General features: G+C 40.2%; 1 protein-coding gene across 1 annotated transcript in view; it reads left to right on the forward strand.

Moving 5' to 3' along the window:
* The window catches only part of osbpl5 (oxysterol binding protein-like 5), a 54,084-nt gene that overhangs the window by 18,714 nt on the left and 9,098 nt on the right, over nt 1-26,272 (forward strand). Inside the window, exons 2-11 of the mRNA XM_058767325.1 lie at nt 3,507-3,663; nt 4,751-4,824; nt 8,390-8,470; nt 9,508-9,609; nt 9,690-9,893; nt 9,973-10,057; nt 10,137-10,299; nt 22,514-22,715; nt 25,161-25,345; nt 25,459-25,540. Coding sequence (XP_058623308.1) covers nt 3,528-3,663; nt 4,751-4,824; nt 8,390-8,470; nt 9,508-9,609; nt 9,690-9,893; nt 9,973-10,057; nt 10,137-10,299; nt 22,514-22,715; nt 25,161-25,345; nt 25,459-25,540 — 1,314 coding nt within the window. The 5' untranslated portion in view covers nt 3,507-3,527. The remainder of the gene's footprint in view (nt 1-3,506; nt 3,664-4,750; nt 4,825-8,389; nt 8,471-9,507; nt 9,610-9,689; nt 9,894-9,972; nt 10,058-10,136; nt 10,300-22,513; nt 22,716-25,160; nt 25,346-25,458; nt 25,541-26,272) is intronic.

Consider the following 26,272-nt stretch of genomic DNA (forward strand, 5'->3'; position numbering starts at 1 on the left):
AGTTGTCATAGCTGTGCAAGCTACGTCAACCTCTCTCTGGATTTAGTCTCTTTACTGGCTTTGTTAAGAAGTGATTAAAGATGTCAGCTGCCAGGATGAAGGGTTGTTTTCTTCTGAAGTCTCAGTAGGGAGTGTTTTGAAGCTGCTGTGGAGTGCCAGACCTTAAATCAAAGTTGCGGGGTCACAGGAGGACGCTGGTTAGACTGTGCCGACGGTGGCTTGGCATCGCTGTTGTGGTTATGCTCAGTTCTTCTACCATTCATTTACTCAGCTCTGTTTAAAGATTACTGGAGTAGATCTAGAGCAGGCATGCAGGGTCAAAACCCTCATCAACATCATGATGGCTGCCAGTTATGAATGGAAACATATAAACAATGGCTGTATGCTATTTGCATGAATCAGGCGCACACAGAACAAGCCTTTTTTTTTTACAGTTTTGGTCTGAAAACATGGGGCCTCCAAGAATGTCACCAGAATGAATGGCTTGTCTGTAAAACTTCAGGCTGTTTTTGTGTGAATAATGGCAGCATATTATTTTCCTGGCACTTTTATTGCAAACCACCACTGGATCTCTCATACGTCCGCTCCTAATAATGTGCTTGTTCGTCTCAATCTAAAATTGAGTGTGGCATTTTGTTAAATTTAGAATTGCAATCATTATTAGCCATGCCCGTTTCAGTGTAGGAAGTGTCACATCAATAAATGAGCTTTTGAAACGCTTAATAAGACCATGAAATGCCACATGCTCCATCAGCCTGGGCTTTATGCCGCACACAAAGACATTCACAAAGTTTTAATTTAACATTAGAAACATGCTTGTTTGTTTTGTATTCAAGTTCATTTCATATGGTTTTGATTGTACAATTAATGACTCTACAAATGTCGTCTGGTGTAACCATGAAGCAGAATATTTAAACTTGGAATACATTTGAGTGAACACAACTAACTTAATCATTATTTTCCAAAATGTTTTTAAATGTTTTTCAAGATAATATTTTTTTTTATGCAAATATAATTAATTATTAGTTCATAAATATTTTTGTTTTGGGGGAGTTGCACCACATTACATTTTATAATCTGAACTGTCCTAAAATGTCAAACAATGTGATATTAAGAGAGACTGATCTTGACACAAATTTTTAATATATATAAAGTGCATGCTGGATGGACCACATGACTTGTTGCACCAAAAGGTGCTCTCCCAAACAAATATTAATAAGCACTTTTATTAGGGAAAAATATATATTTTATTATTTTATTTTGTTTTATTTTACTTTATTATTATTTTTTTAATCCTAAAATGTTACTAAGATATTTTTTAAAGATAAATCCTGAAAGGTCAAATGATCTGATATTTGAGATATATACTTTTTTGTAGTATAGAATGTTTCTGCTTGTTGGGAGGACAAGCTGACTTTGGTCTCACCAAAGTCATATTTAATAAGCAATTTTATTGGAAAGGGTGATTTTCTAAAATAATAATAAAAGATTACACCAAACTACTTTAAGATTTGTTAAATTTAATTTTAATAAGGATTTTTTTTTCTCTCTCTCACTATAAGGACAATTGTGTTACCTTTACATTTGGACTTTATGCCCCCCAAAATATCAAAATAAGTTTTAATACATAATCTAAAAATATGATCCTCATATAAAATGTTTACTGGAGTCATTGTACAATATGTGTGAACTGCATTAGAACAGTCAAACTGCATAGAAATTATTGTGTTCTATGGAAGAATGTAAGTCAAATTAATTATTTAACATTGAAAAAAAATCTCCCACTTCTCCTTGAAAGAGATCTCTTTTGTAATATTCTTAGTTTTTCTTTCTTCATTCTTCTTGCAGGTGTTATTTTTGTTTAGTCTATTCAGGATGTGTTTTCGTCTCTCTGCCACTCGTAGTCTTGTAAACAGAGCAAACTGAACAGCAGCCAGATGTACTGACCAATTGAATCCACCTGCCCTGCCCTCCAGCTGTGGATCTGAGCTGTGATTGGTTGAGCTGACTGCCTGACCACATGCAGGGTGGGGTTCATTACCCTGCAGAGCTCTAGTGAGAGAGAGAGAGGTAGAGCGTGGTTTGTAACTGCACCTTATAGACGGTGGCTCCCACACCCCCCTCAGACCCACACTGCAGCAGAAAGACTATTTTTAGCTCCTTTTCATGAGAAGGAATGATGCTGGGAACTTGATTTTGATGCTCTGCAACTAAAAGCCCATGTTGCTTAGATTTGCTCTTTTGATAAGTGTAGTCTTATGTAACAGAAAACCTTACATTTCGAAACCCTACATTTCAAACAGGAATGTCTAAAGAATGCATCTGAATAATTTAGTGAATATTTAAAGGTAAGTTATGTAGTTTTTAGGCTATTTAAATATTTAAATATACAGAGACAACTGATAGGTTGATTCCCCCTATATGTGTATATATATATATATATATATATAGTGGGTTAGGTTGTGGATAGATAGATAGATAGATAGATAGATAGATAGATAGATAGATGGGGGTTAGATCATTGGATGGATTGATGGATGGATGGATTGTGGGTTAGATTGTTGGATGGATAGCGGGTTAGATCGTTGGATGGATGGATGGATAGACGGACAGAGTTGAATAGATAGATGGATGGATAGTGGGTTAAATTGTTTGGATGGATGGATGGATGGATGGATGGATGGATGGGTGGAAGGATGGATAGTGGGTTGGATGGATGAATAGACAGATTTCAGTAATGGACTGATTCAAAAGTTAATGAGTCTTTTTAAATGATTCATTACAAGAATAGGCTCATACAGTAAGTCATTTTCTAGGAAAACATGATAGAAAGATGGATGGATGGATGGATGGATGGATAGTGGGTTAGATCATTGGATGCATAGATAAATGGATCAACAGTTGGGATGGATGGATAGAAAAATGGATAGATGGATGGATACAGTAGATAGATGGATGGATGATAAACGAATAGATGGATGGATGGATATATTAAAAAACATGCAGTTGAGTGAGTGAGACAGATTTAGTTTGAATTTATAATTGATGGAGGTTTTTCAATGAAGGACTGATTCAGAATTTCATGAGTCTTTTTGAACAATTCATTATAAAAATAGGCCATATTTTGCCATCTTGCTGTATTTTGTGGTTGGTTGCATTTTTGTCTCTTTGGAATCAGTTCAGTCTACAAACTCACATTTACAGACTTTGACTTTAATATGTTTATATTCTGTCTGCTGCTTTTCTCGTTTAGCATCAATTTTTTTTTTTATGTTGCATAAGCTTTCTGGTTGCATTTTCATCCAAGTTGGCGCAGACACATACATTTGCTCACACACACCCACTTTGCTTTGCTCATTATCTATTACCTCTGTAAGGACAAGGACTGCATAACACTGCTGCATTAACGTTATTCAGTGTGTGTGTGTGTGTGTGTGATGATCCATTAGTATTTCAGCGCATTATGCTGCTTTAGACTGTACTGACATTGCTCCCTTCTCCTCCAGGTGGACAGACTGGCCGGCACAATGAAGGAGGAGAACTTGTTCCGCAGACGGTTCTCTCTCTGTCCCACAGCCACCTCGCCTCCCAAGATCGACCCGCGTGCGCTGACCCGCAACCTGTCCTATGGAGGAGACAATGAACTGTACCCTCTCAGCCCAGGTATCCATTCAATTCCTGAATGTGTGGAAGTACCACATCCTTCAAGCACAAGAGACACATGCAGGAGCTCTAGCTTCTGAGTCACTACGGTCATAGAAAATAGTTAAAGTGTTAAAGAATTAAAGCAAGATTATCATTTTCATGAAACCATATAGGTTTAGCTTATTAATTTAATGTATTTCAGAGTGAAACTGAGTAATTAGGAGAAATAATACTGTAATTCAGTACTGACTTAATAATGAATTTGATTGGCGACTGTTGGCAATTACCCAGAATGCCATAGCAACCATTTTGCAGTACCCTGACAACCAACTAGAACACCTTAGGAACTGCATAGCAAGTTGCTACAAACCTCTCATAACACCTTAGCAACCACATAGCAATGGCCTGGAAGCCACCTAAAACACCTGATAGATACAGTATGCACTAACAAACACTAAAAGCACCCAAACAATATTGCAACACCCTGGCAGCCAGACAGAACACCCAAGCCACTGCAATTGACACTTTAGGAATTTAATTGCACCAGAACAAACATGCTACAAGTGTCTCAGGACACCTTAGCAACCATATAGCAATGCCCTGACAATCACCTGGAGTACTCAAACTGCATATAATGTCCTAAATCTTTCAGAACATCTTAGCAGCCGCATTGCAATGCCCTGGGAACCACCTAAAACTCTCAAGGAACTGCATAGAAACATGCTATAAGTGTGTCAGAACACCTTAGCAACCATATAGCACTGCCCTGGCAACCACCTAGAAGACACGAACATTGTATAGCAATGACCAATGATTAAGAACAACTTATTTGCATGGCAATACCTTAGTAACCACCTAGAACACCCTAGCAACCACACAAACAAATCCGATAGACAAAAAAAAAAAAAAATCTGCATAATAAAGGACGTTTATTAAGAAATAAAAACGTGAAAAAAATTTAAACTTCAGATGAGCTGACTAAGTTTTAAAATATTTTATAATAATTATCAAAGATGTGATTGACTGTGGTGGTTGATGTTAACGCTGTGTTTGTGTGCTGGTGTGGGGGTGTGTGCGCGTGCGTGCTCGTGTGTGTGTTCTGCAGGGAATGAATCGGAGAGGAACGGTTTGCCCTTACTGAGGGATGAGGTCAGCCCTGTCCGCTCGCCCAGCAGCACGGTGCGTTCAGCCTCCTGGTGACTGCACGCATGAAATATGACAGCATTATAATGCAGGCGGGAAAGCTAACACATCTGTTACTTCAGCTACCAATGCTAACTAACACTACTAGTTAACCTCTCACTAGAGTGTGTTATTTTTCTGAATGCTGTTAAATAAAAAAAAAGATTAAAGGATTCGCTAGACCTCTGCCAATGTAGAGGAAGTGAAATGACCTGCAATTAACACATGTCAAAACTCAGCCTATCACAGCCTCCCATCTGCATTTCACTCTCCAGACTGTTTTCTGTGTGCTAAAAGCTTTTAGTAAATCAGAGCTCATGTCTCAGGCACATGTAAAGTGCATCTGTCCCTATCATGTGGTTTTAATGGGTGAATATAGAGTAAAAGCCTGTCATTCATTCGCCATATGAGACATTAAACTGTAATACACAAAGATCTAATGCAGCATTAATGTGTGTCGTCTGTGTAAACCTGAAAAATAAGCTTTTAGCATCAGCTGCAATTAACAACTATTATACTAAATTAGCTGCAATTAACAACTATTATACTAATTGATCTGTCAGTAATTTAATTGATTATTTGGATATTCTGATAAAATTTTGATTGTTCTGTGTCAAACTCTGTCAAACAATGTGCATATATATCTTTATCTATCTATATATATATATATATACAGTATCTCACAGAAGTGAGTACACCCCTCACATTTTTGTAAATATTTTATTATATCTTTTCATGTGACAACACTGAAGAGACACTTTGCTACAATGTAAAGTAGTGAGTGTACAGCTTGTATAACAGTGTAAATTTGCTGTCCCCTCAAAATAACTCAACACACAGCCATTAATGTCTAAACCGCTGGTCACAAAAGTGAGTACACCCCAAAAAGTGAGTGAAAATGTCCAAATTGGGCCCAAAGTGTCAATATTTTATGTGGCCACCATTATTTTCCAGCACTGCTGTAACCCTCTTGGGCATGGAGTTCACCAGAGCTTCACAGGTTGCCACTGGAGTCCTCTTCCACTCCTCCATGACGACATCACAGAGCTGGTGGATGTTAGAGACCTTGCGCTCCTCCACCTTCCGTTTGAGGATGCCCCACAGATGCTCAATAGGGTTTAGGTCTGGAGACATGCTTGCCCAGTCCATCATCTTTACCCTCAGCTTCTTTAGCAAGGCAGTGGTCGTCTTGGAGGTGTGTTTGGGGTCGTTATCATGTTGGAATAGAAGGGAGGGGATCATGCTCTGCTTCAGTATGTCACAGTACATGTTGGCATTCATGGTTCCCTCAATGAACTGTAGCTCCCCAGTGCCGGCAGCACTCATGCAGCCCCAGACCATGACACTCCCACCACCATGCTTGACTGTTGGCAAGACACATTTGTCTTTGTACTCCTCACCTGGTTGTCGCCACACACGCTTGACACCATCTGAACCAAATAAGTTTATCTTGGTCTCATCAGACCATAGGACATGGTTCCAGTAATCCATGTCCTTAGTCTGCTTGTCTTCAGCAAACTGTTTGTGGGCTTTCTTGTGCATCATCTTTAGAAGAGGCTTCCTTCTGGGACGACAGCCATGCAGACCAATTTGATACAGTGTGCGGCGTATGGTCTGAGCAGGCTGACCCCCCCACCCCTTCAACCTCTGCAGCAATGCTGGCAGCACTCATACGTCTATTTCCCAAACACAACCTCTGGATATGACGCTGAGCACGTGCACTCAACTTCTTTGGTCGACCATGGCGAGGCCTGTTCTGAGTGGAACCTGTCCTATTAAACCGCTGTATGGTCTTGGCCACCGTGCTGCAGCTCAGTTTCAGGGTCTTGGCAATCTTCTTATAGCCTACGCCATCTTTATGTAGAGTAACAATTTTTTTTTTTCAGATCCTCAGAGAGTTCTTTGCCATGAGGTGCCATGTTGAACTTCCAGTGACCAGTATGAGAGAGTGAGAGCGATAACACCAAATTTAACACACCTGCTGCCCATTCACACCTGAGACCTTGTAACACTAACGAGTCACATGACACCGGGGAGAGAAAATGGCTAATTGGGCCCAATATGTACATTTTCACTTAGGGGTGTACTCACTTTTGTGGCCAGCGGTTTAGACATTAATGGCTGTGTGTTGAGTTATTTTGAGGGGACAGCAAATTTACACTGTTATACAAGCTGTACACTCATTACTTTACATTGTAGAAAACTGTCATTTCTTCAGTGTTGTCACATGAAAAGATATAATAAAATATTTACAAAAATGTGAGGGGTGTACTCACTTCTGTGAGATACTGTATATATAATAGTTATAATAATATTTTTTGTTTGTTTGTTTATTTAATAGTATTGCTATTTGTCCATTTAAAATTGTGTGTGTATATATATATATATATATATATGGCCTTGGACCACAAAACCAGTCTTAAGTCGCTGGGGTATATTTGTAGCAATAGCCAAAAATACATTGTATGGGTCAAAATTATCAATTTTTCTTTTATGCCAAAAATCATTAGGATATTAAGTAAAGATCATATTCCATGTAGATATTTAGTAAATTTCTTACCATAAATATATCAAAACTTCATTTTTGATTAGTAATATGCATTGCTAAGAACTGAATTTGGACAACTTTAAAGGCAATTTTTTCAATATTTAGATTTTTTTTTGCTCCCTCATATTCCATATTTTCAAATAGTTGTATCTCAGCCAAATGTTGTCCAATCCTAACAAATCATACATCAATGGAAAGCTTATTTATTCAGGTGATGTATAGATCTCAATTAAAAAACAAAACCTGACACTTAAGACTGGTTTTGAGGTCCAGGGTCACATATATATAAATTTGTCAGTGACTTGAGTGACATTTTCACATTTAAATAACTCAACAAAATATATTATATGTTTAACAATGACATTTAGTTGAATTTGCTAAATGAAATGATGCTAACATTATATAAAAAATATAGTTTTGTTTTTTTTGTTTTGTTTGATGGAAATGTATTTTTTCATTATTTTAAGATGGCAACACCAGTGTAGGTTTTTTTCTGTACCTACATCAAAGACCCTGATAACTGATCATGAAATTTACAGCCGATGATCTCCATTATCAATTTTTTTGATTGTTTGTTGCATTACTGTTGTTTTTTTCTGGATTTCACTGTTTGTATGAACTGGTTTAGAGGTTAATTTGGGTCTAAGAGGAAAGCTGTCTTCTCCATATTTTGGTCTGATCTTCAACTGACACCCACAGCTGACCAAACAGACCTGCTGCATTTAGCCTGCTGCCTTTTGCACTTAGTGTGAAAGAGTCGTGGCTGGAAGAAGCTTTGTTTATTTTACAATTACTATAATAATATAGTTATACTGACGTAATATAATTATAATTATTATAGTAGGACTTTCTAAAGTCAACCCATTTGATGTAACATGAAACAGGATATTGTGAAATGTCATATTTAGCCCAGGATCAAGTATTATGAAAGCAAACCGGGTCAATTTTGATCTCATGTTGACTTCAAATGAAAGTTAAATGGATTTATCTGGGATTTTTCTTTTTTGGCTTCAGTCGGAATCCAGGATGTTTATCGCTTTGGAGAAGGAGTCTTCCTCGCCCACGGAGAAGCTGGCAAGGAAAGAATCGCTTAAGGTACGATGTGCTTCCCACTCCAAGCAGAGTTCCTGACCCAGTTTCTCCTAACAGCAACTTGTTTGTGGTGTCAGTCAACAGGTGTACAGCACTGAACCTGTGTAAAGGCATTTCCTGTACTAGAGAAAATACTCAGAAATATTTATTCAAATATTTAATCCAGCTTTTCATCTGTTCTATTTTTTCTTCTTACCTTGAACAGCTACGAATTTTATCCAATCAATTTGCATGCATGAAAGGTCTGTAATAACGCTAATAGCGTTCTGTGTTATTTTTGGACCGATGTATGGCTTCTTACAATTAGCGGTTAAATTTGCAATATTCAAAACACTTCCTTGTTTGTGCTAGAGAATTAAATTTACACCGAAATGTCCCACTCTTCATGGGAAACATTTATTTTAAAATACTGAATCTAATAAACCACTCATCTAGTGTTGCTAACCAAAACTATTACAAATATATCTTTTTATTTTATTTTATTTTGTTAATTGAAATTAAATAAATTATACATATTAGATGAAAAAAATTTTTTATTTCTAATTTCTCATGTTCATTTAAGTTCTGAATTTACTGAAGTACTAAAATTACTAATGCTAAAACTGAAATGAAAATAAATAAAGCTACATTTATAAAAGCTAAAACTATAAAAAGGACGTAACAAAAGTACTAAAATTGAAATTAGAACTAAAAATATAAAAAGTTACAGCAAAATAATAATAAATTCTGTAATTACTATGAATAAATCATTTATAAATTTAAATACAGTTTCTAAATGCGAAATTTAAACAGGATTGAGTTGTTGTGAAACTTTAGATGAGTGATGTTTGCATTGTCAAATCAGAGTTCTTCTCCACAATCTAAAATAAAATCTCTAAATTAAAATAGAGATTTAACAGTGGTGAACAAGTTCTTTGATATTGTATATGGTGCACTCTAGTGTTCAACAAGGTTTTCAGACATTTTACGTCTTGCTGCCCACTTGCGCCCCCTAGCTAATGTTCTAGCAATGCATTAAACCTTAACCTTTCATATGATAGGTTCAGAAGAAGAACTATCGACAGGAGAAGAAGAGGGTCGCCAAAGAATTGTTCAGTGCACTTAAGGATCCAAGTGTGGTTATTATGTCCAACTGGCTAAAGGTTGGTAAACCTCATTGGTTTTCATTTTAACATTGAATAATTTGGCAATTGCTTTAAGATGCACTTCTTGGATGCATCAGATTCGAGGCACATTGAAGAGTTGGACGAAATTATGGTGCGTCCTGAAGCCCGGCATTCTCCTGATATACAAGACGCCCGGGTCAGACCACTGGGTGGGAACGATTCTTCTCAACGCCTGCAAACTCATCGAAAGACCCTCAAAAAAGGACGGATTCTGCTTCAAACTCTACCATCCGCTGGACAAGTCCATATGGGCCATGAAGGTTAGACACGAGCTTCTCTGAAATGCAACGTTTGGCTTGAACTCATCGTTGGGATTGATTGGTATCTGTGTTTTTTCAGGGCCCTAAAGGCGAATCTGTGGGCTCCATCACTCAACCCTTACCTAGTAATTACCTGATCTTCAGAGCAGCGTCTGAATCTGATGGTGAGCATTGGCGTTTGTCTTCTGTTAAACTGTCTTCTCAGTAGTCCATTTGAGGATTACAGCCTGTGGTTTGCTCCAGGACGCTGTTGGATGGACGCTCTGGAGCTGGCTCTCAGCTGCTCCAGCCTGTCGAAGAAGGCGGCGAAGAGCGGCAGGGATGGAGATCTGAGCGGCTCTTCCGAGTCCTCACACATACTGCAGCTGCTGCAGAGCTCGGCTCTCACCGACCAGGACCTGCTGCAGTGAGTCTGATCTCTCAACACACTGCTTAACGTGTTCACATCAGATACAAGGCACTTAAATAACATGAACATATTTGTACACATTTTCTGACATCAAAATTGTTCGCATTAACTACTATAGGACTAAACTGACACAAAAGTAATATGATTTTTTTGGCACTAAACTGTTCAGATTCAGTGTGAATAAATGGTAACACTTTAGTTTAGGGACCAATTCTCACTATTAACTAGTTGCTTATTAGCATAGAAATCAAAGGAAAAGAAAATACTTTTATATGTTTTTGTTTTGATTGTTTATTTTTTTTTAATATTCTGCAATTCTGTAAAAAAATACATCCAATTAAAATAACTGATTATTGCTAAATGATAAAAATTCTGAAATTCATCACAATGGCAACACAATTATTTACGTCAGGTATTATACCATTAATATGAACTTATGACTGGCACTGTAACTATTTCCATTAACTACTATATGATTAAACTGACACGAAAGTAATAAAATATTCACAGAAACCATTTGGTGAGAAACAGTTCACATCAAATTCAGTGCAACTAAATGACATGAAAGTATAAATCACACAGATTGTTTTGAAAATAGTTTTTGGTATCAAAAATATTTGTGTAAACTGACTAAATTAAAAGTGTGACATTTTCAAAGAATTATTGGTCAAAATGTGTTCTCTGAAAAAAAAAAAAAAAATATATATATATGTATATATATATATATATATAATATATATATTAGTGCTGTCAATCAATTTAAAAAACAACAAATAATTAATTGCACATTTTTTTCTGAAATTAATCGCGATTAATCCCACCTAACACTAAAGTATTTAATTATACCTTTATATTGCATAATTTCACATTCAATCTTCAAATGAATGTAGAAACAACATTTTATTTTATATTGACAGTATATTTTTAATATTTGTTTAATGCCATATTTTATTATGATTGAAGGCAAGTATCACTGACAACAACTGATGTCTCTATAAATTATTTTCCTACTATTTAACCATCGACTAGCCATTCAACATTACAGTATAATTGAGAGCTATCAATTTAACATTTATTCAGAGGTGGGTAGTAATGACTTACATTTACTTTGTTACATTTACTTGAGTAAATGTTTTGGGTAACTAATACTTTTAGAGTATATTTAAAAATGGGTACTTTTACTCTTGCTCAAGTAAATTTTTTGTGAAAAAACGGTACTTTTACTTCATTACTGTGGGCGACGCTCCTCTCGTTACTTTATCTTAATGCAATACAAGTTAAAAATCCTTCAATTTATTCCAAACACGCCGTCTACTTTTTTTCTGGGCAATGAGTGATGCCCGTTTGCAAATGATTCATTATTTTGAGTCAATTCTGTTCGAAGGCTTGATCAGACCAGTTGGCGAACCACTGAAACGGTTCGCGAATCAGTTTGAATGATTCGTTCAGTTCCCTGCCGCACGCGCTGAGTCGTCTGAAGCGGTTCTCACTTAGAGTTGTAACATCAGGAGCGTTGAAGACGTGGCTTTGTATCTACAGTCAGTTGAAAGCTAATCTGCAAAGGCTATGGTTTGCTAGCTATGAAGATCTTTATTAGATAAACACACCACGTGTGCTGTCGGTTCCACAGGTATAGATTCGATTACAATACACAATACCACTATGACATTACCAGTTTGTTGTACATGTACCTTACACATTAAATACATTGTATAATTTATTCATTAAATAAGCTGTCACAGAGTATGAAATAAACACCCGCCAAACCCGCGTTAGTTCCAGGAGGAATGCCTTGCCTAGGGAAGAATATCCGTCAATGTGCATTTGTTTCATTATGTTCAGATGTTCTGTAGCGGTCATGTGAGGAGTTTTCACTCTTCTCCGTGTCAGAGGTTATATACATTTATAATACATAATTAAACTTTAAAATATAATTTAATTTAACTCAGTGATGCAAATCAGAATTTGTATCAGCTGTTACTCCAGTTTTCAGAGTCATATGATCTTCAGAAATCATTAAAATATATTGATTTATTACCAGTGTTGTTGAAAAAAACAAAAACAAAAAAACAGCATATGCTGGTTAGGTATGTTTTGAAGCTGGGATGCTAGTTTATGCTGGTCATGTGCTGGTCTTGAGCTGGTCGGACCAGTTTAGGACCAGCACATGACCAGCTTAATCCAGCTAAGGACCAGCTTATATCAGCTCAAACCAGCATCCCATGCTTCAAAACATACCTTACCAGCATATGCTGGTTTTTCTGCTGTTTTGCTGCTTAATATTTTTTGGAACCTCTGACATTTTGTTCAGGGTTCTTTTATGAATAGAAAGCTAAAAAAGAACAGCACTGATAATAAATCAGGCTGATAAAAATTCTGATTTGCATCACTGAAATAAATTACATTAGAAAAAAAAACATGAAAAGTATTTTGAACGGCGTGTGTATATGTGTGTGTATATGTATGTATATAAAATTTTATCTAAATATCTATATATCTAAATAAAAATATACTATATTCAGTATATGATCCAAAGTAACTAGTAACTACTTGAGTAGTTTTTTTTATCCAATACTTTTTTACTCTTACTCAAGTAACTACTCAGACTATTACTTTTACTTTTACTTGAGTAAATATTTCTTCAAGTACTTTTACTTTTACTTGAGTACAGTTTTTGGGTACTCTACCCACCTCTGCATTTATTAGACTTTAAAAAAAAAAAGTCTAATTTAAGTGAATTTAAAACAATATTCACATAAATAAAATTATTTATGTGAAAATATAGCCTAATTTAAGTTATCAAACACTAAATTCTAAATTAAATAGAGATTAAATAAAGATTAAAATTACAGAATTTATTGATTTCCGCTTTTTAATTTTGTTCTTTGATTAACAGACATCACAGCAGCTGGTTATTAGGTTATTTTGGCTGCTACTTTAAAAACTGCCGCTGCTGAACTTGATGCAGATCTGATACTGCTTTACATGTGACTCATAAAAAATAAATACTTACCCCTTGATGCCCAAAGTGCCCTTTTGTCAAGGCAATTATTTTTTTTTTTTGTAATTAAACGCCCTTTTGTGAAGGCTTGCCCAATCTAAATATTACTAAAATTAATTAATAATAATTTAGCCATAAATAAAATTATCCACATGATGACCTTTCACCTGATGATCTCATCCGGACCGAGACGATCCCTCACGTTCAGACACATAGACATAATATACGTAGACGCCTCATGACGTGCTGGAACGTAATCCAGCGTCGCCGCCATATTGGTTGGGTCTCCTCACTCTACGCTAGCACCAGAGTCAATGGAGAGCAAGCAACTATGCCCGTATTTTGTGCAGTTTACGGTTGCAATAAGCCGCGCAGTATTAGTGCCAGATCGCGTGGGATTACCTTTCACAAGTAAGATTGAACAATAATTTTGGTTCCCTTTCAGTCGGTCACTCCGAGTCACGTCGGATGACCGACGAATTGGGATCTCGCCAGAGAGACCAATCCACTTCGAGTGTAACTAAACGAGCCAATGGACATTGGCATGCGATCATTGCATCCAGCAGGCAGCGGGTGCACCGCATTAATTCATCCTTTCGCTTCGGAGCCGAGCGGCGGTGAATCACTGCTGCTCTCCTATCCTGCGAGCGAGTGCGGGCGTTACAGCGCAGCAGCGGTGGTCGCGGTCTCACGGGAGAAGAGGTCGATTCCCGTGAAGACAGTCACACTAGGAGTGTGTGGTGGCCAGCTCCCCTGCGTGCTTCAGCACTAAATAAAGAGCAAATTTCTCTAAAAGAGCAACACGGGTGATTGCGTCTTTTTAAAGATGTCTTATCACCCGTGCGTTTCTGGGTGTGGTCGTTTCCTGGCGCCTCAGGATGGTCACGATCGTTGCCTCACGTGTCTGGGCATTCAGCACGCTGAGGAAGCTTTCGTGGATGGTTCATGTTCTTCTTGTGGGGACATGACCATCTCGGAGTTGCATAATAGACTCCGCTATGTCAAACATGGCGGAGTCCCTCTGCCTCTGCCGCGATCCAGCGTTCATTCCCGGGGCGGCGCTGTATCCGGTGGAGTCAGAGGTGATCTGAGGATGACAGTGAGGGCTTCCCCAAGAGGAGTTACTCACCCCTCAAGCACTTCGCAGCCGGTGGAGCTGCCGAAGGAGCGCGCTGGGCCCTCTGCTGGACAGAGTGCACCACGCGTTTCCTTCGGTGCCCCCTCTGACGACCAGATGTTGATCGCTGCATCGGAGGACGAGTCCGCTCTCTCCGAGGATGACGACCCGGCTGCGTTGCCCCCTTCGGGTGTGGTAGCGTTGTCCGAGCCAGACCCAGAGATGAATCCTGCATTCCACACGAGTGCATGAGGAGCTCACAAGATCGTGGAGGGCACCTTTCACTGCCCGAAACAAATCTTGTGGCTCCTCCCCCCTCACCACCCTCGATGGTGGAGCCGCTTTGGGGTACACGGGCATCCCCTCTGTGGAGCGGTCTGTGGCCATGCAACTATGTCCAACAGCCGCTACCACTCTGCGGGTGACCCGTGTCTCTCAAGGGCCTGTAAGTATTCGTCAGGTCTAACTGGCAGTGCTTATAGAGCCTGTGGGGAGGCGGCTTCTGCCCTTCACGCCATGGCGTTACTGCAGGTCCACCAGGCCAAAGCCCTGAAAGACCTACACGAGGGTGGTCATGACCTGGCGGTTCAGCATGAGCGGCTTGCTGCAACGGACCTCGCGCTTCGAGCGACGAAGGTGACCGCACAGTCTCTGGGTCGTGCGATGTCCACGTTAGTGGTCCAGGAGTCAAGGTGTCTTGCTGACATGAAGGAGCAGGAGAAGAGACGGGCGACCCAGAGATGGTGGAGACTGCTTGTCGGGAGATGGTGACCGCACCACTCCCTCCCCCGGAGGAGGGCCGGGTGGAGAATCTTTTGTTTTGTTTTGTTTTGTTTCCTCAATCTCTGGGTCTCAAGAGGAGGAGAGTGGTGAACCGTGCATCACAGGATCACTTCCCTTCTCCTCTCTCGCCAGCAGGCAGCAGTGGGTTGCCCAAGAGCACCCCTCCTGCCCATTTGTGGAACCAGGTAAGGGCGGTAGCACTCGAGTCCCCGCTTCAAGTCGTCACACGCCAGGCTGTCACAAGCCTCAAGCCGGGTTCCTGTGTTTCCTCCCTCACGAGGAGGAATCAGGTGAGTGTTACACTGCACACCCAGACCCCGCCCCCCCGCCATCACAGGCCAAGCCGTCACAGGCTCCGGGCCGGGTCCCTGTGTTCCACCTCGCTGCCCCACCACGGGTATGTCGGTTGCCCCGTTGGTCCCGCTGGTACGGTCTCTCGGAGCCTGGCTAGCGCTCCCCAGTCTGTCTCGGTGGCACCTGCGGACCATCAGACTCGGCTACGCGATTCAGTTCGCCCGGCGTCCCCCCAAGTTCGGGGGCATCCGGTTCACTTCAGTCAAGGCCGTCGATGCCCCTGTCTTACGTGCGGAAATTGCAGTCCTGCTGGCGAAGGACGCAATAGAGCCGGTCCCTCCAGCCGATATGAGGTTGGGTTTTTACAGTCCTTACTTCATTGAGTTTTGAACCGTGCACTTCACAAGATGCCGTTCAAGATGTTGACGCAGAAACGCATTTTTGGGTGCGTCCGTCCCCTAGATTGGTTTGCAGCAATCGACCTGAAGGACGCGTACTTTCATGTCTCGATTCTCCCGCGACACAGGCCATTCCTGCGATTCGCGTTCGAGGGTCGGGCATACCAGTACAAGGTCCTGCCCTTCGGGCTGTTCCTTTCGCCTCGCGTCTTCACCAAAGTCACAGAGGCGGCCTTGTTCCCCTGAGAGAACGGGGTGTGCGCATCCTCAACTACCTCGACGACTGGCTCATACTTGCACAGTCTCGAGAGCAGTTGTGCGCACACAGGGACCTGGTGCTCAGGCACCTCAGCCAGTTGGGTCTTCGGGTCAACTGGGAAAAGAGCAAACTCGTGCCAACGCAGTGGATCTCTTTTCTCGGCATGGAGTTGGATTCGGTCAACCAGACAGCATGCCTCACCCAGGAACGTGCTCAGTCAGTGCTGAACTGCCTCAAGACTTTATCAGGCAGGACGGCGGTCCCACTGAAACTCTTTCAGAGGCTCCTGGGGCATATGGCTGCAGCTGCGGCGATAGTTCCGCTCGGTCTGCTCCATATGAGACCGCTTCAGCACTGGCTCCATGGCCGAGTCCTGAGGTGGGCGTGGAAACGCGGTACTCACCGGGTTCAGATTACACCGGCCTGCCGCAAAACCTTCAGCCCGTGGACAGATCCCTTGTTCCTTCGGACAGGAGTGCCCTTGGAGCAGGTATCCAGGCATGCTGTCGTATTCACAGATGCCTCGGCCACCGGCTGGGGAGCCACGTACAACGGACACGCAGTGTCAGGGGTGTGGATGGGTCCCCAACTGCGTTGGCATATCAATTGCCTCGAGTTGCTGGCAGTACGCCTTGCCTTGAGTCGCCTCAGAGGGCGCCTTCGGGCAAGGACGTTCTGGTCCGTGACGGACAACACTGCGACCGTGCGTATATCAACCGGCAAGGCGGTTTACGCTCCGTCGCATGTCGCAACCGCCCGCCACCTCCTCCTCTGGAGTCAGAAGCATCTGAGGTCCCTTCGTGCCATCCACATCCCAGGAGTGTTCAATCAGGCGGCTGACGAGCTGTCTCGAGCGGCACTCCCTGGGGAGTGGAGACTCCATCCCCAGGCGGTCCAGCTGATTTGGAGTCGGTTCGGAGTTGCTCAGGCAGACCTGTTTGTATCTCCAGAAACCACCCACTGCCAGTGGTTCTACTCCCTGTCCGAGGCAACTCTCGGCATGGACGCACTGGCACACAGCTGGCCCCAGGGCCTGCGCAAATATGCGTTCCCCCCAGTGAGCCTGCTAGCACAGACACTGTGCAAGATCAGGGAGGACGAGGAGCAGGTCTTGTTAGTGGCTCCATATTGGCCCAACAGGACCTGGTTCCCGGAACTCATGCTCCTCGCGACAGCCCCTCCCTGGCCGATTCCTCTGAGGAAGGATCTGCTTTCTCAGAGACAGGGCACCCTCTGGCACCCGTGTCCAGACTTGTGGAAACTCCATGTGTGGTCCCTGGACGGGACACGGAGGTTCTAGGTGATCTGAATCTTTGCAGTCAGTCGAGTTGAAGTTTCTCTCTATGAAAACCCTACTCCTGACTGCGTTGGCCTCGATCAAGAGGGTCGGGGACCTGCAGGCATTTTCGGTCGATGAATCGTGCCTTGAGTTTGGGCCGGCTGACTCCAGTGCAACACTGAGGCCCCGGCCCGGCTATGTGCCCAAGGTTCCTACCACTCCCTTCAGGGACCAGGTAGTGAACCTGCAAGCGCTGCCCCTGGAGGAGGCAGACCCAGCCCTAGCTTTGCTCTGTCCTGTACGCGCACTGCGACAGTATGTGGATAGAACTCAGAGCTTCAGGACCTCAGAACAGCTCTTTGTCTGTTACGGAGGACAGCAGAAGGGGAAGTCTGTCTCCAAGCAGAGGATTGCCCACTGGATAGTGGATGCCATCACCTTGGCCTATGGAGCACAAGGTGTGCCCTGCCCGCTCAGGTTGAGTGCTCACTCCACTAGGGGTGTCGCATCGTCCTGGGCGCTGGCTCGTGGTGCCTCGCTAGCAGACATCTGTAGAGCTGCGGGTTGGGCGACTCCTAACACATTCTCTAGGTTTTATATCCTACGTGTCGAACCGGTTTCCTCCTGTGTTCTCACCTCAAACGGGTAGTGGCACTGAGAGGCCCGGCTCAGAGTCGGCTTGCGGCGTTCTTTCGCCTAATTCTCCAGAGAGTTCCTTAACCAGGCAAACCCTGTCGAGTCCTCCAGCACTCCGGCGTCCGGATGTGGCAGAGCGTCCGGCGCCAGGCCTTTCAGCCAATGAATTCTTGAAACCTCATGTGAGGCTAGTGCCCATATGAGAGACCCTGCCGGGATCCCATATGTGTATTCCACGGTATGCTTATTAGAGCCGTGTTTCCCCTGGCAGACCACGTTCTGCCATCTCTAATGATGCAGCCTGTGCCATCTCAGAGACTTCCATGTGCAATAGGGCCCTACGGGGTTACTTCACATGTCTAAATGCCACTTAACCCCCTCTGGGAGGAGGTGACTCCGCAGTGTGCCTCTTCCAAACGGAAGGGCACGCTTCCCAGTGTTATTCAAGTCCTACTGTCTGGGTTGCCCAAGGAACAACAGCAGTTGACCTTCTCTGTGTAGAGCCCGGTCCTATCATCTGCCTTATAGGAAGGATTAGGAGGCCTACACAGGGCACTGGAAGGGGCAGCTCCTGTGGCGTTTTGGTAGGGATCCCAATTCGTCGGTCATCCGACGTGACTCGGAGTGACCGACTGAAAGGGACGTCACGTCCCGTCGCCACAGTCGCTGTACCACCGCTCAGCGAAAGCATGAATTAATGCGGTGCACCCGCTGACTCTTATACTCACGCTGTGATCAGCGGCAGCTGGATGCAATGATCGCATGCCAATGTCCATTGGCTCGTTTAGTTAGACTCTAAGTGGATTGGTCTCTCTGGCGAGATCCCAATTCGTCGGTCATCCGACGTGACGTCTCCGTTCCCTTCTTCAGGGAACGAGGGTTACATACGTAACCGAGACGTTATTTTACCATTTATAATATTATGTCATCGTAACTAACGTTACTTATGTGTAACTTTATTACAGCAGGAACTGGTACTCTCTCTCATTGTCTCTTGCTGTTTTTTTCTGTTCTTCAACTTTCAAAGGATGTGTTCTTACTCGGGGAGCACATTGCAGAAACCCAATTCGGAATTGAGAAACATAATTTCATGCTTGTGTCATTTGTGGTCAGTGGCGTCTGCAGGTGTGGCTGCACTGTGCGTACCATGAGCGCTCAGACTGACCTTTGATTTGCCCCGCAAACATTTCAGCAGTAAATTATAGCCGTATTTCTGTCGACTGAACCAGCCATGCCATTAATAATGAACGTATCAGTCTTTTGCATGCCAAAGTCCATTTCTGCTTATAAACATTACGTCATGAACGTATCAGTCTTTTGCATGCCAAAGTCCATTTCTGCTTATAAACATTACGTCAAATAGAAAGAGAAAATCGTGCTATATGCACTTTCATGAGATCGGGTTAGACTACAACAATTAATTTGTAGCCTATTTTACAAATGGGAATACAACGAATTCATGACAATGTTTTACATTCAAGCTACCCGTAAAATTTATAGTGAAAAGTTCTTTAAAATCATCTGGAATGCAATAAAGTAATTTTTAAAGCTGTTTTTAAAGCATTTGACTGCATGGATTAAAAAATAGGCTAATAAATAATTCACATATCATGCAGACAAAATTGCGTTGCAGAAAATCTTTTAAATGTTAAGGAATTCAGAGCAGAGCAACGTAAAAATCATAATACAAAGTGTTTTAGCATGAAAGCACGTATTTTTCAATGTGTGACAGCATCCTGCATCATAACTAAATCTCTGCCGTTTCAAACAAACCAAACCGTGTGAAAATCCGGTAAAAATTCGGGGAGTTATGATTATTGTAGTTGGGGATACACCTTCCTCAGTAGAAATAAATGCAGGGGGGGGGGCGCATTGGGGACCCATCCAAGATGGCGGCCGCGCTGAAACGTCAGCTCCAATAGGCAGCGTCAGTCTATGAGGCGTCTACGTTTATTATGTCTATGTTCAGACACCTTTAGTAATTTAGGGCACTACCAGGATGCCTTCAATAACGTCCGCGGCTGCCGGTAAGTGGAGTTCTCAGCGGAGCGGTGTGCTTGTAAACTTATATGATTGAATTATTATTATTTTCCGAGAACGGCATGAAGAGATCATGCACAGCTGTTGTTTATATATTGATATGTGTAGCCTGTGGAAACAAGGTTAGCTGCAGCAAGGGATTACAATGTTTTTGTTCAATGTTTTCCTAATGAAAATTTTATGATTGGTTTATAAAGGCTACTAGAACACCCTTTTCCCATTTTTATCACAGAATAATTAAGGAAATATATTTTATAGTTTCTATACTAAATGATATGTCAATCAGTACTGCATTTTTCATATAGTTTATTTATTTATTACCTGGAGATAACTTGAAAAACACACATGACCATATATTTTCGTAATCGTGTATTTATTGTCTTAACGTTTCATCAGTAAAAACGTTTCTGCTTTTTATTCAGCTCAGCTACAGCAATAGCCGTGTGCGTTTGTCCATATTAGGGATTTCCTGCACGCCATAAGTTTCTGCGCGAGAGTGCCCTCTGGCTTCGAGTATGAATGAAACATGCGCTGCACGTTCTCCTCATCCACAAAATGTTCTCCTCATTTTGGATACGAATAAAACGTCAGGTCATGTCTCTTTTAATTTAAATCTAGATTTAAATCTAGAAACCTGTATGTGAAAACACTTCCTCAAGCTCGAATAAAGTACGGGGGACGAATTTACATTTTATTAAAATTAATATTAAATATTAAAAATGCAGCTAATGTAGTTCTACACGCAGCAATATAAACAAAGGTGCTTGTTCTCTTTCATTCTTGCTGTTTAATTGGGAAAATTTTAAAGCGCGACGAGGTGTCTTGTCTTTTATTTGTTATCAGACTAAAAACTATTCATACTTTGAACTATTATTATTACAGTATTTATTTAAAAAACGTAGAGTGCCTTAAAAATAATTATCACAACACTGGTAAAACAGGCTTATGCTGATTTTCTCATCCTCCGAATTATACTTATCAATCCTGTTTTTATAATCATTATCATTCAAAAAATGAATACATTCAGAACAGAATAAGAATAGAATGCTAATCGAGACACTATGCTGTAATAGTTCTAGTTTATGTTGTTTTTTCTGATATATTTTGTTGATATATTTCGGAGATTTGGTTTTTAGTATGTTACTATTCAGTGGCTTGACAGTCCCCTAAAAAACAGTTGTTTATTATTATTGCCTCTTATTGTATTATTCTATTTTTATAATTTAATATAAATGCTAAATACTTAAATGCAAAAAAATTCAATAAATATGTTTAGTCATTAGAAAAACTATAGTGCTACTACTGTGAGACCTACAGTATCAACAGCTAAAATCACAGGCGTATAACCATGACATCAAATCGTGATTAATCAACAAACATTAATAACAAATCTACATGATATTCAAATAATATTCCAATGAGATTCAAAGTGTATTTAAATGACAGTGTTCCTGTACCCGAGAGGAAACAAAATAGTAGACGTGGTTTGCCAGTGATATCCTTCAGCTGTCAATCATTTATATATCCCAGACCCCGCCTCTTTCTAGCCACTTTGAAGCTCTCGTCCAATCAGCTGTGCCCTACAGGTTTACGTGATAGGCAGAGGAGCAGGAAGAGATGAGGAGAATGTAAACCCAACACCACCATCAGCACAAACACACACACACACACTCTTGGACAAGCGCGTCAGACAAGCTTGTGAAGCAGGAAAAACAGCTTTGGAAAACACGTTACTGCAGAGCTTTCCTGTGCAAACACCAATCCAGACAGGAGCTAAAGAGGAAAATCACTGTGTTTCGACTGTAAACAAAGACTTTTTCTGAGGTTCTCTCATTTTTTGTTTACCGGTCTTTGGAGTTTCAGGAATAATATATTCTTGGCAAGGTAAGGACTCGTTTTTTGCTTGGCTCGCTGGTCGTTCTTGCTGACAGCTGGTGACGCAGGGCAGAAGCTGGTTTTCCTGTGATCTCTGTGTGTGGTGGACACAAAGAGATGATTCAATGTCACGCTCATGTTCAGATTATTAATCCAAGATTCTTTTACCAGCCAAAAGATTCATATTTCTCTGTAGAGGTTCATTGCCTATGGCAGAAATTTTGAAAATAACGTTCACGCTCCTATAATGAACCTCTTGTGACCATGGTGACAGCACTGTCATTCAAATTACTCGCGAAGATGATCATCATGTGGTTTGTTGCTTTGGCAACTGATCTGGATGGACTTTGAATGTGAACACAATAATAAATCTCACTGAAATAAAGCAGAACGAACGATTAATGTTAAAGAAAATCATAATTTTTTTTTAAGAACAATTAAAGAATAAATAATAAGAATGAAAATAATTGCAGAAAATGCATCTGAATCATATCTCACATGGTCATTTGTTTGTGTGCTTTTGTTAAAGTTTGAATGACTCCATGTTGGAAAACCATATGGAGAATGATGCCAACTCGGACAAATCAGAGAGGGAGGCGCATGAAGACTCGGACAATGCAGCCAATGAGAACGGAGGCAGACTGACGGAGGAGAGTGATATGGACCAATCGGATGACGTGTGCCTGCAGGCCACGGTGTTTGTTGAAGAAGCCCATGAAGAGATGGGAGAGGTGATAAGTTTATCACAGTGTCTGTTTGGTCTGAATGAACTGCTTTGTCTAAGCAGAACTAGTTAATTATGTTTCGGTTATGCAGTGATGTGTTAAACAGGGTCATGTCGATGAAGACATGCTAAAACAAAGAAAAATTGTGTGTTAATCAATTGAAAGGTTCACGGAGTACTTTTTTCGGCTTAAAATGTTTTAAACCTAAAGAAATGAACAGGACTTATGAATCGGCATGAAACAATGCAACAATTCGATGATGGATTGTTATTCAGCAAACATTTTGTGGTTCATGAAAAATGGGTGCAAATTATTGGCTGATTTAAACTTTTTTGAGAAATTATTTGCATAAATTACAATATGACTAGTTTAAAAGCATGAAATATTGGTCAAATTTTTGTTGTTCTGTAAAAAAAAATAACAATTGAGCATTCATAAAACATAAAACCATTCATATCAGGTACTATGCACCTAAATGACTTGAATGCATGAATTACTTGCAAACAATTTCTGTCAAAAAAGTTATTTGCATAAACTACTGTAGGACTAAACTGAAAATATTGACAGAAAGATTTTGGCACCAAACTGTTCACATCAGATACAGTGCGATTAAATGACGTGAAAGTATAAATGATACAGTTTTTGGTACCAAAACTATTTGCATAAACTGCGATATGACTAAACTGTCATAAACGTGAAATATCCTCAAACATTCTTTGCCCAAATATTTGTTATTCTCTGAATAAAATAAGGATATTGCAATTAAACATTTAATATAGCCTTGAACAATTAGGCTATTGAATTATTGTCTGATCTAGAAAAACATTTTTAGAAAAAAAAATCTAACAAAAAACTATATGTATGTGTATATATATGTGTTTTATATGTGTGTGTGTGTGTATATAGTATTTATTTATTTTTTTTTTTTTTGACTGATTATTGACATTAACCTCAGGTCATTCAACCAGAGATTCACAAAATTCTGATATATTTCTGATATTTTAGGCTACGAGCAATTTATAAAACATCCATCCATATGTACAAAAAATGTTCCTAAATGCATCTGACTTTATGAATTGCTTAAATTAGAGTGAATTTTTTTTTTTTCAAGGTACTGTATATTTTTTCACGCTGTAATTATATAAAAAAACAGTTTATATATTGATATAATATAAATGCATATTGTGATTGTCCATTTATCTAAACATATTAATAAACAATGTTGGATTATTTTAATTACTGGTATATATGAGATAAATAGATTCCGGTATATATGACATAAAAACATTTTCATGTCTGTTTTTGCCTTTAAATCCCGATTTCTTTCATCACTTTTAACCTAGGTGGAAAACCATAGAATTTAGGATCAAGTCTGATCAAATGTGTGTTTTATAAATTAGTCCTTTGTTCTAGAAATAGCTGTTTTATTCTACATAGGGTGGTCTGCTTCATGGTGACAGCCATTTTAAGACCACATGACCAGCCAAATACTACTCACTTTATTTTACTAAGCCCCAAATATTGAACACTTCTAGTTGCAGAATAAGTCAATCATGCTTGTGAATATGGCATTTCCATGACTGCATTGTTAAAGGGACAGTTCACCCAAAAATGAAAATTCTGTCATTAATTGCTCACCCTCAACACAAATTAAGATATTTTTTGATGAAATCTGAGAGCTCTCTGACCCTCCCATAGACAGCAAGGATACTACCATGATCAAGGCACAGAAACGTAGCAAGGACATCAGTCTTCCGCCATTTTGGAGAGTACACCAGAACGTAATCCACGTTGTTTACGTTCAGCATGTGCATGCCGTCTACTGAACGTAAACAACACTGATTATGTTGATTACGTTCTGGGGTACTCTCCAAAATGGCAGAAGACAGTAACTCGGGGAGAATTTCTGAATAAATTATGTTACTATTGTTTTCTTTGCGCTCAAAAAAGTATTCTCGCAGCTTCGTAAAATTACAGTTGAACCCCTGATGTCACATGGACTATTTTACTGATGTCCTTGCTACGTTTCTGTGCCTTGATCGTGGTAGTATCCTTGCTGTCTATGGAGGGTCAGAGAGCTCTCGGATTTCATCAGAAATATCTTAATTTGTGTTCCGAAGATGGACAAAGGTCTTACAGGTTTGGAACGACATGAGGGTGAGTAATTAATGACAGAATTTTCATTTTTTGGGTGAACTATCCCTTTAACAAAAGTGATTCTACATCCACACCAACAGGGGTCAGTATAAAGTCAAAGAGTAGTGTAGTATTGGCCAATGAATGAAAAATTGATTGGAGCACCTTTAAATCAGTCAATAACACCAGCAACTTTTATTTAGAAGAACATGAATGACAATAGGTACATTTGCGTTTATGCATTTAGCAGATGCTTTTATCCAAAATGCATTGCATTCAAGGTATATTAAGATATATCTTCTGTTGTGACCACAGGCTGGCGAGTCGTCACAGGTGGAGACGGTCTCTGAGGAGAATAAGGGTTTGATTTGGACTCTCCTGAAGCAGCTGAGGCCAGGGATGGACCTGTCTAAAGTAGTTTTGCCGACGTTTATCCTGGAGCCACGTTCATTTCTGGACAAGCTGTCGGATTACTACTATCATGCCGACCTGCTGTCCCAGTGAGCACCTCATTATCAACACTACTGCAAGCAGACACACTTTACTGAGACTAGCGGTTTAGCTTTCATTGGGTTTGTTGGAGAAGAGATAAAGGTATATATTTGTGTTTCAGGGCTGTGATGGAGGAGAGCCCGTACAGCAGGATGAAGCAGGTCTTGCGCTGGTATCTGTCAGGCTTCTACAAGAAACCAAAGGTGAGTTGGGTGAAGTGCTCGCTTGTAGATCGAGAATCATGAGCCAATTCACAGTAGCCAGGTTTCCATACATGATTTTTAAGCATATTTTGAGATATCACATTAAAATAACTGGACAAAAACACTCAAATATACAACCGTTCACAAGTTTTTAAATGTTTTTAATGAATTCTCTTAAGCTCACCAGGGTGGCATTTTTTTGATTGAAAACAGTAAAAACAATAATATTGTGTAATATTATAATGTAACATAACCATTTTCCATTTTAATACATTTTCCATGTAATTTATAAATTATTATAATATTATTTTTCAATGTCACATTCTTGAGTCCTTCAGAATCATCATCCTAAAATGGCACTTTATAATTTTTGTGGAAACTGTGAGGAATTAGAAAGTAAGTTCAAAAGAACAGCACAGAATAAACAATATTTATTCTAAAATAAAGCTATTCTAAAATAATAAATATATATATATATATATATATATATATATATATATATATATAAAACAATGTAATTATTATAAAACAAAACATTATATTTATTATAAAAATAAAACATTACATTTGTTATTAAATAAAATATAAAATGTTTAAAAATTAACTGGAAACACCAAAATATATTGTTTAAATGTTTGGGGTTGGTAAGATTTATTTAATGTGTTTGAAATAAGGCTCATCAAAAATACAGTAGAACAGTTTATTATTACCATTTAAAAGAACTGTTTTATA

Source organism: Onychostoma macrolepis, chromosome 25 (assembly GCF_012432095.1).
Source record: "Onychostoma macrolepis isolate SWU-2019 chromosome 25, ASM1243209v1, whole genome shotgun sequence".
NCBI classification, from domain to species: domain Eukaryota; kingdom Metazoa; phylum Chordata; class Actinopteri; order Cypriniformes; family Cyprinidae; genus Onychostoma; species Onychostoma macrolepis.